Below are 13,976 nucleotides of genomic sequence, written 5' to 3'. Positions count from 1 at the left end.
TAAAGGAGTTTCAAACCAGTGGAAAGTTCGAAAAGAGCCTTAACACTACCTTTGTGTCGCTGATTCCAAAGAAAGCTGGAGCGGTGGATATCAAGGATTTTCGACCTATCAGTTTAATAGGTGGAATGTACAAAATCATCTCAAAGGTCCTGGCAAATAGGTTGAAGTAGGTGTTGGGGAAGATTGTTTCCCATTCTTAGACTACTTTTATCAAGGGGAGGCAAATATTGGATTCTGTTTTGGTGGTAAATGAATGTGTGGATAGCAGGATTCGATCTGGAACTCCAAGCATTATTTGTAAATTGGATTTGGAGAAGGCGTATGATCATGTAAGTTGGGAGTTTCTGCTTTATGTTTTGAAGAGAAGCAATTTTGGGGAGAGATGGTGTGGCTGGATTGCTCATTGTATTTCTACTATTTGTTTTTCCATAAATGTCAATGGGTCGCCTTCAAGGTTTTTTCGTAGCTCACGGGGTCTTTGACAAGGGGATCCTTTGTCTCCACTTTTGTTTGTGTTGGTGATGGAGGCTTTTAGTCGGATGATATATGTGACGGTGGATAGTGGGTGCCTATCGGGGTTCTCAGTGGGATCGAGTATGCAAGATGCTATGATGGTATCCCATCTTTTATTTGCAGATGATACGTTGATCTTTTGTGATCCTATTGCTAACCAAATCCGAGACTTGAGGTGTTTGCTGCTTTGTTTTGAAGCAGCTTTGGGCTTGAGAATTAATTTGTCTAAATCTGAGATGGTTCCGGTAGGTGAGGTAAGGGATGTGGAGGAGTTGACTAGTATTCTTGGGTGTGGTGTGGCCTCACTTCCGTTAAAGTATTTGGGTCTGCCGTTGGGTGCTAAGTATAAAGACGCTCATATGTAAAATAGCGTTATTGAGAAGATGGAAGCGAGATTAGCGGGGTGGAAGAGGTTAACTTTGATTAATAGTACTCTTTCAAGTTTACCTACGTATTTTCTGTCTCTCTTCCTTATTCTGGTGGGAGTGGCAAATCGTTTGGAAAAACTTCAGAGAGACTTCCTTTGGGGTGGTATTGGAGATGAATTTAAATTTCATTTGGTTAATTGGCATACGATTTGTTCTTCAAAGGTTTCGGGGGGACTAGGAGTGAGAAATATGGTTATGTTCAATAAAGCTTTGATGGGTAAATGGTTATGGAGATATGCTTTGGAGAAGGATGCTTTGTGGAGAAAGGTGGTAGATTCCAAATATGGAAGTATGGAGGGTGGTTGGTGCTCTAAGGAGGTTGGGGGTTCTTTTGGGTTCGGAGTTTGGAAGAGTATTAGGAGGGGATGGGATGGGATGCTTTTGCAGCTCATGTGAGATATGAGATCGGGAATGGTTCGAAAGTTCTATTTTGGCATGACGTGTGGTGTGGGGAGATTCCTTTGAAGACTCTTTTTCCAGAATTGTTTCTCATTGCTAGAGGCAAGGATGCCTGGGTGGAGAAGAATATACAGAGACAAAATGGCACAATTCTGTGGAATATTTTGTTTTCTCGCCCAGTTCATGATTGGGAGGTGGAAGGGGTTAGTAGATTTTTTGAGATGTTGTATACTCTTAAAGTTAGAAGTGAGGGAGAAGATAAAATGTGTTGGATTCCAGCGCGAAAGAAATCTTTTCAGGTAAAGTCTTACTATAAGGTTTTATCTAGTCCTATTCAGTCTTCTTTTCCGTGGAAAAGTATTTGGAAAGTTAAGGTCCCCCCAAGAGTGGCATTCTTTGTGTGGACGGCAACTTTAGGGAAAATCTTAACTTTGGATAATTTACGAAAGAGAAACATTATTGTGATACTCTTCCAAGGAAAAGAGACGGCCTCTTGACTAGCTAAGGCTATATAGAAAGTCTTCACTTCAAAGCTCCCCCTCTTAGAGAGATTCCACACCAACCTGTCAACCTCTCCATGTCGAATCCGATTAGAATACAAATGCTCATAAAAGGAAAGAACCATTTCCACCTCCCAATCTTGAGCATAACGCGTAAAGACAACACTCCAATGAGCAACTCCATCTACCACAGACAAATTATCAACCACCCAAGCGTCTTGAAAACAAGCAAAGCTAAACAAAACTGGATAACAGAGCTTGAGCTGCCTATCTCCACACCACAAATCATGCCAAAAACGAACATGATACCCATTTCCCACCTCCAATCGCACAAACTTAACAAAAGTATCCCACCCCCTTCGAATATACTTCCATACACTCACACCATAAGACCCCACTGCTGGTAAAGAACACCAGCCACCCCACACACTCTCATACTTAACATCAATCACCGATCGTCACTACTTAGCATATTGGCAATTACCTATTAACATTTATATGGCGTATTTAACCTCTAGCTTATCATGAAGCTTAGGATGAAAAATCCTATTTAAAATTGGTTAAATATTTTTTATATCTCATGTATATTCAGTAGTTCATGAAATGTAAAGAAGCATAGAGCTACATTGTTTCAGCTACTCAAGTTACGTCCTGACATTGCATATGGTAATTAACATCTCCTGTTTAAAAACTCATATACTATACCATGTTTTCTAAATATTTCTTATTATGATAGTTGCATTATCCTTAGCCCATTATCTAAGCCAATTACTTGGCTTTGGCTCACTCATGATTGTTACCAAGATTTTTCACAGTTAGACGGTGACCCCTCGAGTTGAGACTTATTGTTGGTGGCTGCCTAACTTGTGGACGGATAATACGTAAATTAATATGAGAGAGAGTCTATGTGGCTCAGCTATCTGTGCTTTGTGAACTATAATTTTTATTAATTTGGAAGTTTATTTGGCTATTTTGTTATTTAGTTGTTTTTTTCTATTGGCATTTGAGTTTTGGAGTTGTAGACTACTCCAGGTGTCTTGAACCCAGATTTGCTTTAGGGCTGAAAAATCTTGGAGACACTTTTAGTCATTGGAATTATGTTGACATTTCTTGTACATTTTATTTGAAGATATGATTTTGATGGCCTGATAAGAGCAAATGTTTATAGAGCTCTAACTAAAATTTTGAAAAGATTTTGTATAGGGTAAATAGTAAATTACCTAGATAAAATAAACTTATATTGAAATATATTGCAGAAAGGTTTCTAATGAGTGGAATTTTAGTATGCACCAAGCCCATTTGGGGTTTAGGGTGTGACAATTTTAAGCTTGCCTTTTCTTGTGGCCACCTAAAAGAAAATTATAACACAATATGCAGTAATATTACTGGTTGAGAGAGTGCTAATAGATTAAATATAGAATACTCTACGGCATTAAGACTCACATATTCTGAAGCATTTCACTTTTTTGGCTGGGAAGCGTTCCAGAAAGACTATTGTTTCCAAGAAACCTGACCATTGCATATTCTTATAAGTGGATGAGTGAAGATTTTAAAGCAAGGGAGGAAACAGAGAGTAAGATTTTTACAGGTGTGTAAGAGAGCCCATATTGAACAAATCACTAGGTATTTGGCCGGTTAACTTGTTGAAACTCAAATCCCTGCATTTGAAAGAACCAAATAAATGAAAGATAATTCCAATTACAACATTTGACATTTCAGACGGAATTAGAACTTACAATTTTTGTAAACTTTGGTATTCTCCAATATCAGAAGGAATATTTCCAGTGATCAGAGCATTTCTCAAATATCTTTGGAGTGAAAAAAGAAAATGGAGTACTTAGTGGCTAATACAATAAGATTAGATGTGAAACTAGACAAAAACAAAAACAAAAAATATAGATACATTTAGCGTTTACAGAGTAGTATGCTAACTTACAAGTCCGTTAATTGCTTCAAGCTCCCGATGAAATCAAGGGAAGAGTTCACATTGTATAAATCACTAATCTGTCTGCACAGTTATAGCCAAACATGACTGAAATAAATATTTCTTGCAATGTTCGTTTTCTGTTTTCTTTTTTCTTTTTTCTTTTTTGGGAGGGAGGGGGGGGGAATGGGGAGAGAGAGAGAGAGAGAGAACTTTAGGTCTCGTTTGGTTTGTGGAATGAGTATTCCATTGGAAAATAGAATAGTAATTACCAGGAATAAAAGAAAGTGGAATGGAATGGTTATTCCTAATTTTTATTTTGGTAATAACTCATATACTTTAATTTGAATCCAATCAAAATTACTAAAAAAGACCCCACATTATTAAATAAAAAAATAAAAATTGCAAACTAGGTGGGTGGCCGCGGCCACCCCTAAGCCATATGTGGCTGTTGTAAAGGGGGGTTGAGGTTTTCTTTCTTTTTTTTTTGTTCTTTTTTGAAAAAAAAAAAAATAAGAGTGATTTTTTCTGGAAAATGTAGTCTATTCCCGTTGGAAGTTATTCCACTCATTTTTTAGAGGAGGAGGTATTCCTCTTCGTAAGGGAATAGTTATTCCAATGAGAATAGTTATTCCAATGGGAATAACTATTTTAAGGAATAAACCCCTACTAAACAAATAAATGACTATTCTTCCATTTCAGATGTCTATTCCGCGAACCAAATGAGACCTTAATTCATTACAAATATTTACTTACAGAGAAATCAATGAGGTCAACATAGAAAAACTAGATGGTATTGGACCTTCAAAAGAGTTCCCTTGAAATCTCCTACAAAAACAATTGGCTGATATATTAAGAAGACCAATATCCATCGCAGACACAGTAGTTTGCCTTTGCTTTAATACAATTTGATCAAATCTAGATAGAAATACAATAAAATATGCCTTATTATCAACAAAACGCATTTGAAGATGAAAGAAAATAAATAAATAAAAATTATCATAGCTTACAATTGCTTAAGTGCCGTCCAGTTCCCAATAAACTCAGGTATCTTTCCTGTGAAAGGAGTGTCTGATGCCCAACTGAAATTGGAGAAGCTCACTAAAAGTAAGACAAGCCCCAATATACTATAGGAAGGAAAAATAATAATAATAATAAAAATAAAAATAAAAAATAGGCAGATTAAAACATATAGAGGGGGCGCAGTAACACTCTTGCTTACAGGATTTGCATGTTTCGAAGGTTAGCAAATGTTGAGGGAATTTCACCACCCACTCCAGAACTGTCTACATAACTGTAACATTCATAAGCCAAAATATCTTTCAAATGATCTATACAGATGTATCGTTTGAAATGTTGACACATGCATAGACGTGCTTATACTGAAACAAAACATAAAAAGAAAAATTCGAACTTACAGTTTCTGTAGTTTGACTAAGTAACCAAGTTCTCGAGGGAGTGTTCCAGAGAAATTGTTATTACCAATAGACCTGTATAATACACATCCCACGACTTATTGGAATGAAAAATCATTATTGGTTTTATGTATAGTTAATAGTTTAACTTAAAATAAGAAAGGAAGCAAATTCTTTTTCTTTTTTTTTATAAAGTAATGATTTAGTCTTATTAAAAGAGTAAGGCGTCCCTATGTACACCGAAAGTATACAAAAGGAAGCACCTAACTAGAAAGAGAAAAACGAACAAGAAAATTGACAAAACTAAGCGACAAAGGGGACACAAAGGTCACCGTCTAAAGATACAAAATATGAAAAAACGAAGCTAAAATATCCTCTAAGGACATCTCTAATTCCTCAAAACACCTACTATTTCTTTTCTTCCAAACACATCAAAAAAAGCAAATAGGCACCATTTTTCAAACCGCAGCACTCATCGGCCTTTCAAACGTCCACCAACAAGCAAACAAGTCAATAACTCTTCTAGGCATAAGCCAAGACATACCAAAGCGAGAAAAGAGAGCATTCCACAGAGCGGAAGCCACATCGCAATAAAGAAAAATGTGATCCACTGATTCTCCATTTCTCTTACATAAGCAACATATATTCACCATAATAACACCCATCTTCCTAAGGTTATCTAAAATTAGGATCTTGCCTAGAGCCACCAACCATGCAAAAAAAAGCCGTCCTCGAAAAAATTTGAGTCCGCCACACACTCTTCCACGTGAAGAGACTACCTTCAGAACAAGCCAATGAGCTAAAGAAGGACTTGACCTTGAACAAGCCTCTTTTGGAGGAGACCCACCACAGCCTATCTCCACCACCTCCTCTCACAATGACTGAGAGCACCACCTGGAAAAATGAAGTAAAGACATCCACTTCCCAATCATGTGCCTCTCTAGAAAAGTTCACATTCCACTGATTGGAACCACCCAAAAGCTCCAAATTATCCGCAATAGAGGCATCCTTCACATGAGCTATCCCAAATAAAACAGGAAAAGCTTTCTTAAGAACCGTATCCCCGCACCACAGATCATACCAAAATTTGGTCCTAGCCCCATCCCCCACCTCAAATCTAAAAAAGCCTGAGAAAGTCTTCCACCATTTCCTGATGTTCTTCCATAACCCCACCCCAAAAGCACCTACAGGCTCAAGGGAGCTCCACCCTCCCCATACACTGCCAAACTTAGCATCCACTACAACTCTCCACCAAGCTTCTCTCTCAATCCCATATCGCCACAGCCATTTACCTAATAGAGCCCGGTTGACCATAGCCAAATTCCTGATACCCAGCCCTCCCCTGAAATTGAGGTGCAAACCTTAGACCAGCTTATCAAGTGATATTTGAACTCTTTACCAATCTCACCCCATAAAAAATCCCGTTGTAGCTTCTCAATGCGAATAACAACACTCACCGATTGATGAAAAAGCGACAAATAAAACGTGGGTAAATTGGCAAGGGTACTCTTGATAAGGGTGACTCTACTGCCCTTGAAAAGGTATAACCTTTTCCAACTGGCAAACCGATGTTCAATCTTCTCGATAACACTGTCCCAAAAATATGAATAGACTTTTCTTTTTATATAAGTAAGAAAATTTCATTAAAAAAGTGTAAGGCGCCCCTAAATACACAGGAAATATACACAGGAGCAACTCAGCTAACCCACATGAAAAACCCAAGAAAACCCATAAGAAACTACATACCCACAACACCCAAGACTCACATGAAACCCAATATACAATAGAAACCCCCCAACAAACATCCAAGATACAAAGTAACCCCCATAATAAAATAAAACCCAATAGAACCCCCCATCCAACACCCAAGATACAAAGTAATCCCCCATAATACAATAAAACCCAAGATTCAAAAGAAACCTCCTCATCAAACACCCAAGATACAAAAGAACCCCCCATGATACAAGACCCAAGATACAAAGTAACCCCCCCTCATACAAAAAAAACCCCCAAAGAAGAAAACCCCCCCAACCCAACAAAAACCCCAAACAATACCCCCAAAAATATGAATAGACTTATAAGAAGCCCTTAATGGAAGACCTAGATACTTCACCAGCAGAGTGGCAACTCCACACCCAAGGATTTTGGCTAAACTTCCCACTTGATCAACAGACCCCACAGGAATTAAATCTGATTTTGCAAAATTAACCTTCAAGCCCGAAGTAGCTTCAAACAAAAGGAAGAGAATCTGCAAGTAACACAACTGAGAAGGACAAGCACTGCAAAAAAATCAACGTATCATCTAGGGGTGGGCAAATTATCCGCCTACCGCCTACCGAACCGCCATCAACCCCCTACCGACTCTACCGACTAATTTTCGGTTCGGTAGTCGGTATAAAATTTTATTCCGAAAGCTGGTTTGGTAGCCGAGCCGAACCGAACCGCCTTTTAAGCGGTAACCGAACCGAACCGCCTTTAATTTTGAACCGATTAACCGAACTAACATAAAACGAAACGTTTGATCTTTTTTTTTTTCCTTTAAAAAAATCAAAACGACATCGTTTCATTACCCATGTTAACCGAATATTAACCGATTTAACCGACTTAACCGACCACCTATTAACCGCTTTACCGACTTAACCGACCGTCTATTAACCGCTTTACCGACTTAACCGACCGCCTATTTACCGACTTAACCGACCGCCTATTAACCGCTTAACCGACTTAAACCGACTGCTTATTAACAGCTTAACCGACTTAACGGAAATAAATTCACCGACTGCATTCCGACAAAAGTCGGTTAACCGACCGAATTAATCGACTTAACCGCCTACCAAACCGATGCCCACCCCTAGACTATCATCGGCAAATAGAAGATGCGAAAAAGTAGCATTGCCAACTTTAAAGCCTTCTAGCAAACCCCCACTAACCACAGCAAAAATCATTCGACTCAGAGCCTCCATCACAAAAACAACCAACAAGGGTGAAAGAGGATCCGCTTGTCTCAACCCACAGAGCTATTGAAAAAACCATTAGGAGAGCCATTGACAAACATCGAGAACCGCACAGAGGAAAAATAGTGAGCTATCCACGAGCACCATTTTCCCCCAAAGCCACACCTCCTCAACAACTACAAGAGGAAAACCTAATTTACATGATCATATGCTTTTTTCAAATCAATTTTCCAAATGACGTCTAGCTCCCCAAATCTTAATCTAATATCAATGCATTCATTGCCAATAAGTATCAAATCGAGGATTTGCCTACCCTTGATGAGGGGACTTTGAGATTTGGATATGACCTTCTCTATTACGGTCTTCAATCTATTTGCTAGAACTATAGAAATAATTTTGTAAATACCTCCCACAAGACTAATAGTTCGGAAATCTTTGAGAGCAATAGCACCTAAAATCTTCAGAATAAGCGAAATAAACGAAGCATTGAGGCTCTTCTCAAACAAACCTCTAGAATGTAAGTCACTAAACATCTGCATAATGTCCACAATACCTTATCTCTATTCAAACCTGTCACTACCTTCCTATCCTCCTCCTCGAAAGCTCTCTTCAACCAACTGGCCTCAAACTCCAAAATAGAATCAAAAGAAATACCTTCCACCATAGGCCTCCACCTACACTGCGCAGTAAAAGCTTTTGGTAGAATTTGACAATATGCTCGCCGATTTTTGTCTGATTAGAGGGAGTATCGCCAATCAATAAGGAGTCCAAAGAATTGTACCTTCTATTTGAATTGGCTATGGAGTAGAAGAATTTAGTGCATTTATCACCTTCCTTCAACCACAACACCCTAGATTTATGTCTCCAACAAACCTCCTCCATAAGAGAACAACCTCTCTAGCTCTCTGACAATCTCTGCCTTTTTCAAAAGCTCCTCCTCACCTAAAACCCTACTTTCTTCAACAGTATCGAAACCCTGAAGATCCACAATAAGCTTTCTCTTGTTCCTCTCTACATTGCCAAACACCTCTTCATTCCATTTCTTCAAATCCAATTTCAAAGCCTTGAGCTTGCGTGCTATCACAAAACTAGGCATACCTTGGAACGAAAAGAATGCCACCATTGTTTCACCAAACCCACAAAACCTTCCGCCTTAAGCTACATGTTTTCAAATTTAAAAGGCATACTGCCCCTTGAAGCAATGCCACAATCAAGAAGGATTGGGAAATGGTCCGAATAAAGGTGAGAGAGCCGGTTTGAAAACACAGTAAACGGGTTTGAATACCGATGAACCGGACCTATAAGGCACTGAACCAGTTTTAAAAACCAAAAAAAAAAAATACCTGAACCGGATACAAAATACCAAGAACCGGTCTCTGTTTGGATGAACCCAAAATGGCTTGAACCGCGGCTAATCTTATCCCGGGTAAGAACTGTAGAGTACCTGCAACCAAACGGAGACCTTCGTCTCCAACAGTTCGCCTGGATCTTGCCGGCGACGACCAGATATCACCGAAAAACGACCACTACACACCAGAGATACCAGCTACAACCTCCAGACACATTAGAACACCTCATATGTTGACGGAGATCACAAAAAACGCCGTTAAACAGCACAAAGCAACCTGGAACTTGCCGGAAACGTTCAATTAGCACCGTAAAACACCACGAAAGGCCGTCAAGAACTCAGAGCTAGTTGGCGACACCAACTACTACTGCCAAAGAGCCAACCGACAATCACAAATCAACTTTTCAAGGACAACCCAATCTGCCACCGTCGACATAGCCACGACAACTCTCTCTAGCCACCATTGACGTCACCAACCACCACAGAAACCTCCGGAAGGACATCAGTATACCTAACAACACCACAAACGTTGCTAGAGAATTAAAAAAACCGCCAAATGAACTCCACGGATAAATTGATGAGTAAAGATTTGATGCGATGCTGCCGCCCAAAAAAAAAAAGAGAGAAAAACCAAACTAGGGTTTGGCTAAGGATCTAAACCTGGTCTAATACCATGTAGAAAAGTAGAGAAGGAGAAATATTATAATTGCTTGAGAACTTGATATTGTGCCATAAGACTACATTGGTTAAATAGAAAAAAACCTAGAACCTAATATGGAAAGGAATAATAAAGTTATTACATCGTAATCAAATTAATATATCAACCTTACAAACGGTGGACCAAATATTCAGCAAATCTTCAACACGAATTGCCCCAACTACTCAACAAATCCAGCACCCATCACGGCATAACCCACTCCACCCCAAACAAAATTAGAAAGTAGCTCCATATATTCCATGCAACATCACAGTAAGAGGTGGTCAATGGATCCTCCACTCTTCTTGCACATACAGCACCACTTAACCACCACTATATTTCGCCTATGCAGATTGTCATACGTCAAGATCTTTTCTAAAGCTGCTGCCCACACAAAAAAACAACACCCACGACGAAGCCTTAACACGCCAAATACTCTTCCAAGGAAATGAAGAACCCTATTTACTAGCTAAGGCTTTATAGAATGACTTCACTTCAAAATGGCCCCTCTTAGAGAGACTCCAAACTAATCTAACATCTGCTCCATGCCGAATCCGATGAGAATACAACTGCTCATAAAAAGAAGGACCATCTCCACCTCTCAATCCTGTGCAAGGCACGTAAAGACAACATTCCAGTGTGCAACTCCATCTAACACAGACAAATTATCTACCACCCAAGCGTCTTTATATCGAGCAATACTAAACAAAATTGGATAACAAAGCTTTAACGGACTATCTCCACACCACAGATCATGTCAAAACCGTACATTATACCCATCCCCCATCCCCCATCCCCCATCCCAAAGCGCACAAACTTATAAAAAGTTTCCCACCCTCTTCTAATATGTTTTTGGACACTCACACCATAAGTCCCCACAACCTCTGTTGAACACCATCCACCCCTCAAACTCCAATACTTAATTTCAATCACCAATCTCCATGAAGCCTCCCACTCCAAATCATACCTCCACATCCACTTCCCCAATAAAGCTCAATTAAATTGAATCAAATTTCGAAATCCCAAACCACCTACCTTTATTGGAGTACAAATTGTGGACCAGTTTACTAAATGAAATTTTACTTCATTCCCAATGCCACTCCATAAGAAATCCCATTGAAGTCTCAAAAGTCTAAGAACCACACTCACAGGAATGGGTAACAACGACAAATAATACGTAGGAATGTTTGCCTCTAAAACCCCTACCAATTTGCCTTTATCAACACATATAACCGGACATTCTATCACCACAATAGCTTCACTTCTTTTTGCACTAGTTAAAATTATGCAGAATCAACTACTTGCTTCTCATCATCAGCCTCTTTTCACCCAAATGATGAGCAACCTTCCTACCACATGTTGAAGTAAGATGTCAAAACACTTTACATTTAGTGCAAATGGCTGATTCCCACTCCTAATCCACATAAATAGGAATCCAGTCCCCATTGTCATATTGCAGATCAAATTATTTGACCAAATCCTCAGAGGCATCCATCCATGCACCCTAAAGCATAACCAATCCTCTTCCTTGCCGCAGTGACCTCATCAACATGTAGAGGCCTACACGCAGCACTTGCAACATGACGCAGTCCAGAGGGCATCCAGTTATTGTCCCACGAAGAATGCTAATTGAGGCAAAGGTCAAACATACGTTTGTCTAACAAGCAAGGAGTAGAACTTACAAAACAATGTTCCGTCAACATAGTTCTTCTAGTACTCGAGTTCCCAAGGTACTGATTTCCATTCCTTTTTCCTTGCTTTTATTTCTTTTTGCCACTCCTAAAAAATATTTGAGACTTATTTTGTAAAAAATTTACACATGATTCAAATACACACGCACAATATGATGTATCTGCGACATACTTTGATCTGAAAGGCATGATCTTAATTTACAGGATGCAAGTTATTGTCTACAAAAACAAGATTTCTATTGATGCTTCATGCTTTTAATTAAATTATATTTAATTACAGAGAATGCTTTGAAGTCTCACAGCTCTATCAACTGCTTAAGGTTTCCAAGCTCCTTTGGGATGGTCCCATGGAATGCATTATGGGCAATTGACCTGAACGAATAGAGAAAAAAATAAAAAAAATTAATGCCACATGTATAAACAACAAAACAGGAAGGAAAAAAAAAAAAAAAAAGAGCAATAGCAGGAATTAGAATTCAAACAAACTTGGAGATTATCAAGCGGTTTGCATGAGAACATATGGAGAGGAAGAGGAGGCTCGTAAACATACATAAGCTACCTCATACATTTTATTATATATGTAGAAAAATATACCAAGCTGATCAAAATACCCAAGTAAACTAAACTGACTAAAATACCCATATAACAAAATCTCAACTCTTCAAACACTCCCCCTCAAGCTGGAGCATATATATTATATAAACCCATCTTGGAACAAATAAACTCTCATCAATTACAACACAAAGATTTGACTCCTCTCTTTGGGAATGTTAACCAGAACTCGACTAGCAATGGATATATGCCCGAAGGGGAATGCATTAAGTAATGACGTCACCACCTCTGATTCTTCTAATTCAGAGTGACCCCTTGACGTGAGTAAACACGAAAGGATGGGCCGCGCAAGCGGTATGAGACTCTTAGACTCCTAATCCCAAGAGTGGAAAATATTGAAGCAGCCACATCGTAAATGAGTGAACGAATGATCCGCACCGAAATAGGGAAGTGGTCCGTACGAACACCATCACACATGAAGCCTTTTGAAAACATGTTAGCCAATTGGTCTCCTGACTTCACGAATAGAGAAGAAATATCTCTATTTATGTTGCCTCGAATGAAATGACAACCAACCTTTGTGCTTGGGTCTTTCAAGGAAAACCAGGATACATGCAATATGCAACGCAACTTGGTTATCACAAAATAAAGGAATAGGAGTAGGAGATGAAAATCCAATCTCCTAAAGAAAATGTTGTAACCATGTCAATTCACTAGTAGTATAAGCCATTGCCCCTGTACTCTGCTTTGGTACTAGATCGTGCCAAGTGACCAGATAGCCTCCTAAGAACATACAATATCCTATAGTGGATCGTCTATCTAAGGGAGAACCTGCCCAATTTGCATCAATAAAACCTTCTACCCTAATATTTCAAGGAACCTCTTGTTTTCTTTTTTCTTTTTTTCTTTTTTCTTTTTTTAATATGTTGGCGCTTGGATCGTTTCCTCAATAACCTACCTTTGTCTCCTATCTTTTTGCGAGTAAACTTTATCTGCCATTGAAGAAACAGCAGCCTACCAACAAAAACCAATTTTAAATTCAGCAAGCTTAACCTTTTCCTAAAATATCACGAGAGTGATATAAGAAGAAGTTTGTAATTTGCTGAGTAGCTATGTGACTAATAAGCAGTAACTCAAGAACTAAATTGGTAAATTTTTTAGAAAAACTTTCAATAAGAAATGAACGGTATCTCCCTATACTTACAGTTTCTGTAGAGATGTTAAATTTCCCATAAATGCTGGCAAGGTACCCGTGAAGTAATTTTTGTCAATCTTCCTACAAAATTCCAAACAAAAAACAATAATCACCAGGTCCTAATTCTTGCATCTGAGGATAAACAACGCACATCTTGATATGAAAAATAATGTCTCTTTTTTATTCAAAAATGTATAAACAAATTAAACACCAAGAGAAGGTACTGAGAAAATCCATACAAAAATGTTAGATATTTCAAAGCCACAATATCTTCTGGAATAGATCCCCGCTTGTTTAGAGCAAACACTCTCCTGGAAAAATGAATAAACAGTTAGCCTGCAATAAGTAAAGGTGATTTTT

At 38.7% G+C, this 13,976-nt stretch overlaps 1 protein-coding gene across 5 annotated transcripts in view; it reads right to left on the bottom strand.

Moving 5' to 3' along the window:
• LOC133871751 (probable LRR receptor-like serine/threonine-protein kinase At1g56140) overlaps positions 1 to 13,976 on the bottom strand; it is a 65,869-nt gene that overhangs the window by 45,482 nt on the left and 6,411 nt on the right. For 4 of the 5 annotated variants that reach the window (XM_062309164.1, XM_062309165.1, XM_062309167.1 and 1 more), the window contains 11 exons: positions 13,856 to 13,927; positions 13,626 to 13,697; positions 12,170 to 12,241; positions 5,183 to 5,254; positions 4,987 to 5,058; positions 4,775 to 4,846; positions 4,521 to 4,592; positions 3,777 to 3,848; positions 3,577 to 3,648; positions 3,427 to 3,498; positions 3,284 to 3,349 (listed from right to left, as the gene is read on the bottom strand). In XM_062309164.1, coding sequence (XP_062165148.1) covers positions 3,284 to 3,349; positions 3,427 to 3,498; positions 3,577 to 3,648; positions 3,777 to 3,848; positions 4,521 to 4,592; positions 4,775 to 4,846; positions 4,987 to 5,058; positions 5,183 to 5,254; positions 12,170 to 12,241; positions 13,626 to 13,697; positions 13,856 to 13,927 — 786 coding nt within the window. Of the gene's footprint in view, positions 1 to 3,283; positions 3,350 to 3,426; positions 3,499 to 3,576; positions 3,649 to 3,776; positions 3,849 to 4,520; positions 4,593 to 4,774; positions 4,847 to 4,986; positions 5,059 to 5,182; positions 5,255 to 12,169; positions 12,242 to 13,379; positions 13,430 to 13,625; positions 13,698 to 13,855; positions 13,928 to 13,976 lie in introns of those variants that run through there. The other variant, XM_062309166.1, reaches the window with a different exon arrangement.

This window comes from Alnus glutinosa, chromosome 6, assembly GCF_958979055.1.
Source record: "Alnus glutinosa chromosome 6, dhAlnGlut1.1, whole genome shotgun sequence".
Taxonomy (NCBI): Eukaryota; Viridiplantae; Streptophyta; class Magnoliopsida; order Fagales; family Betulaceae; genus Alnus; species Alnus glutinosa.
The sequence above is the reverse complement of the archived record's forward strand: the minus strand, read 5'-3'. Positions and strand labels throughout refer to the sequence as shown.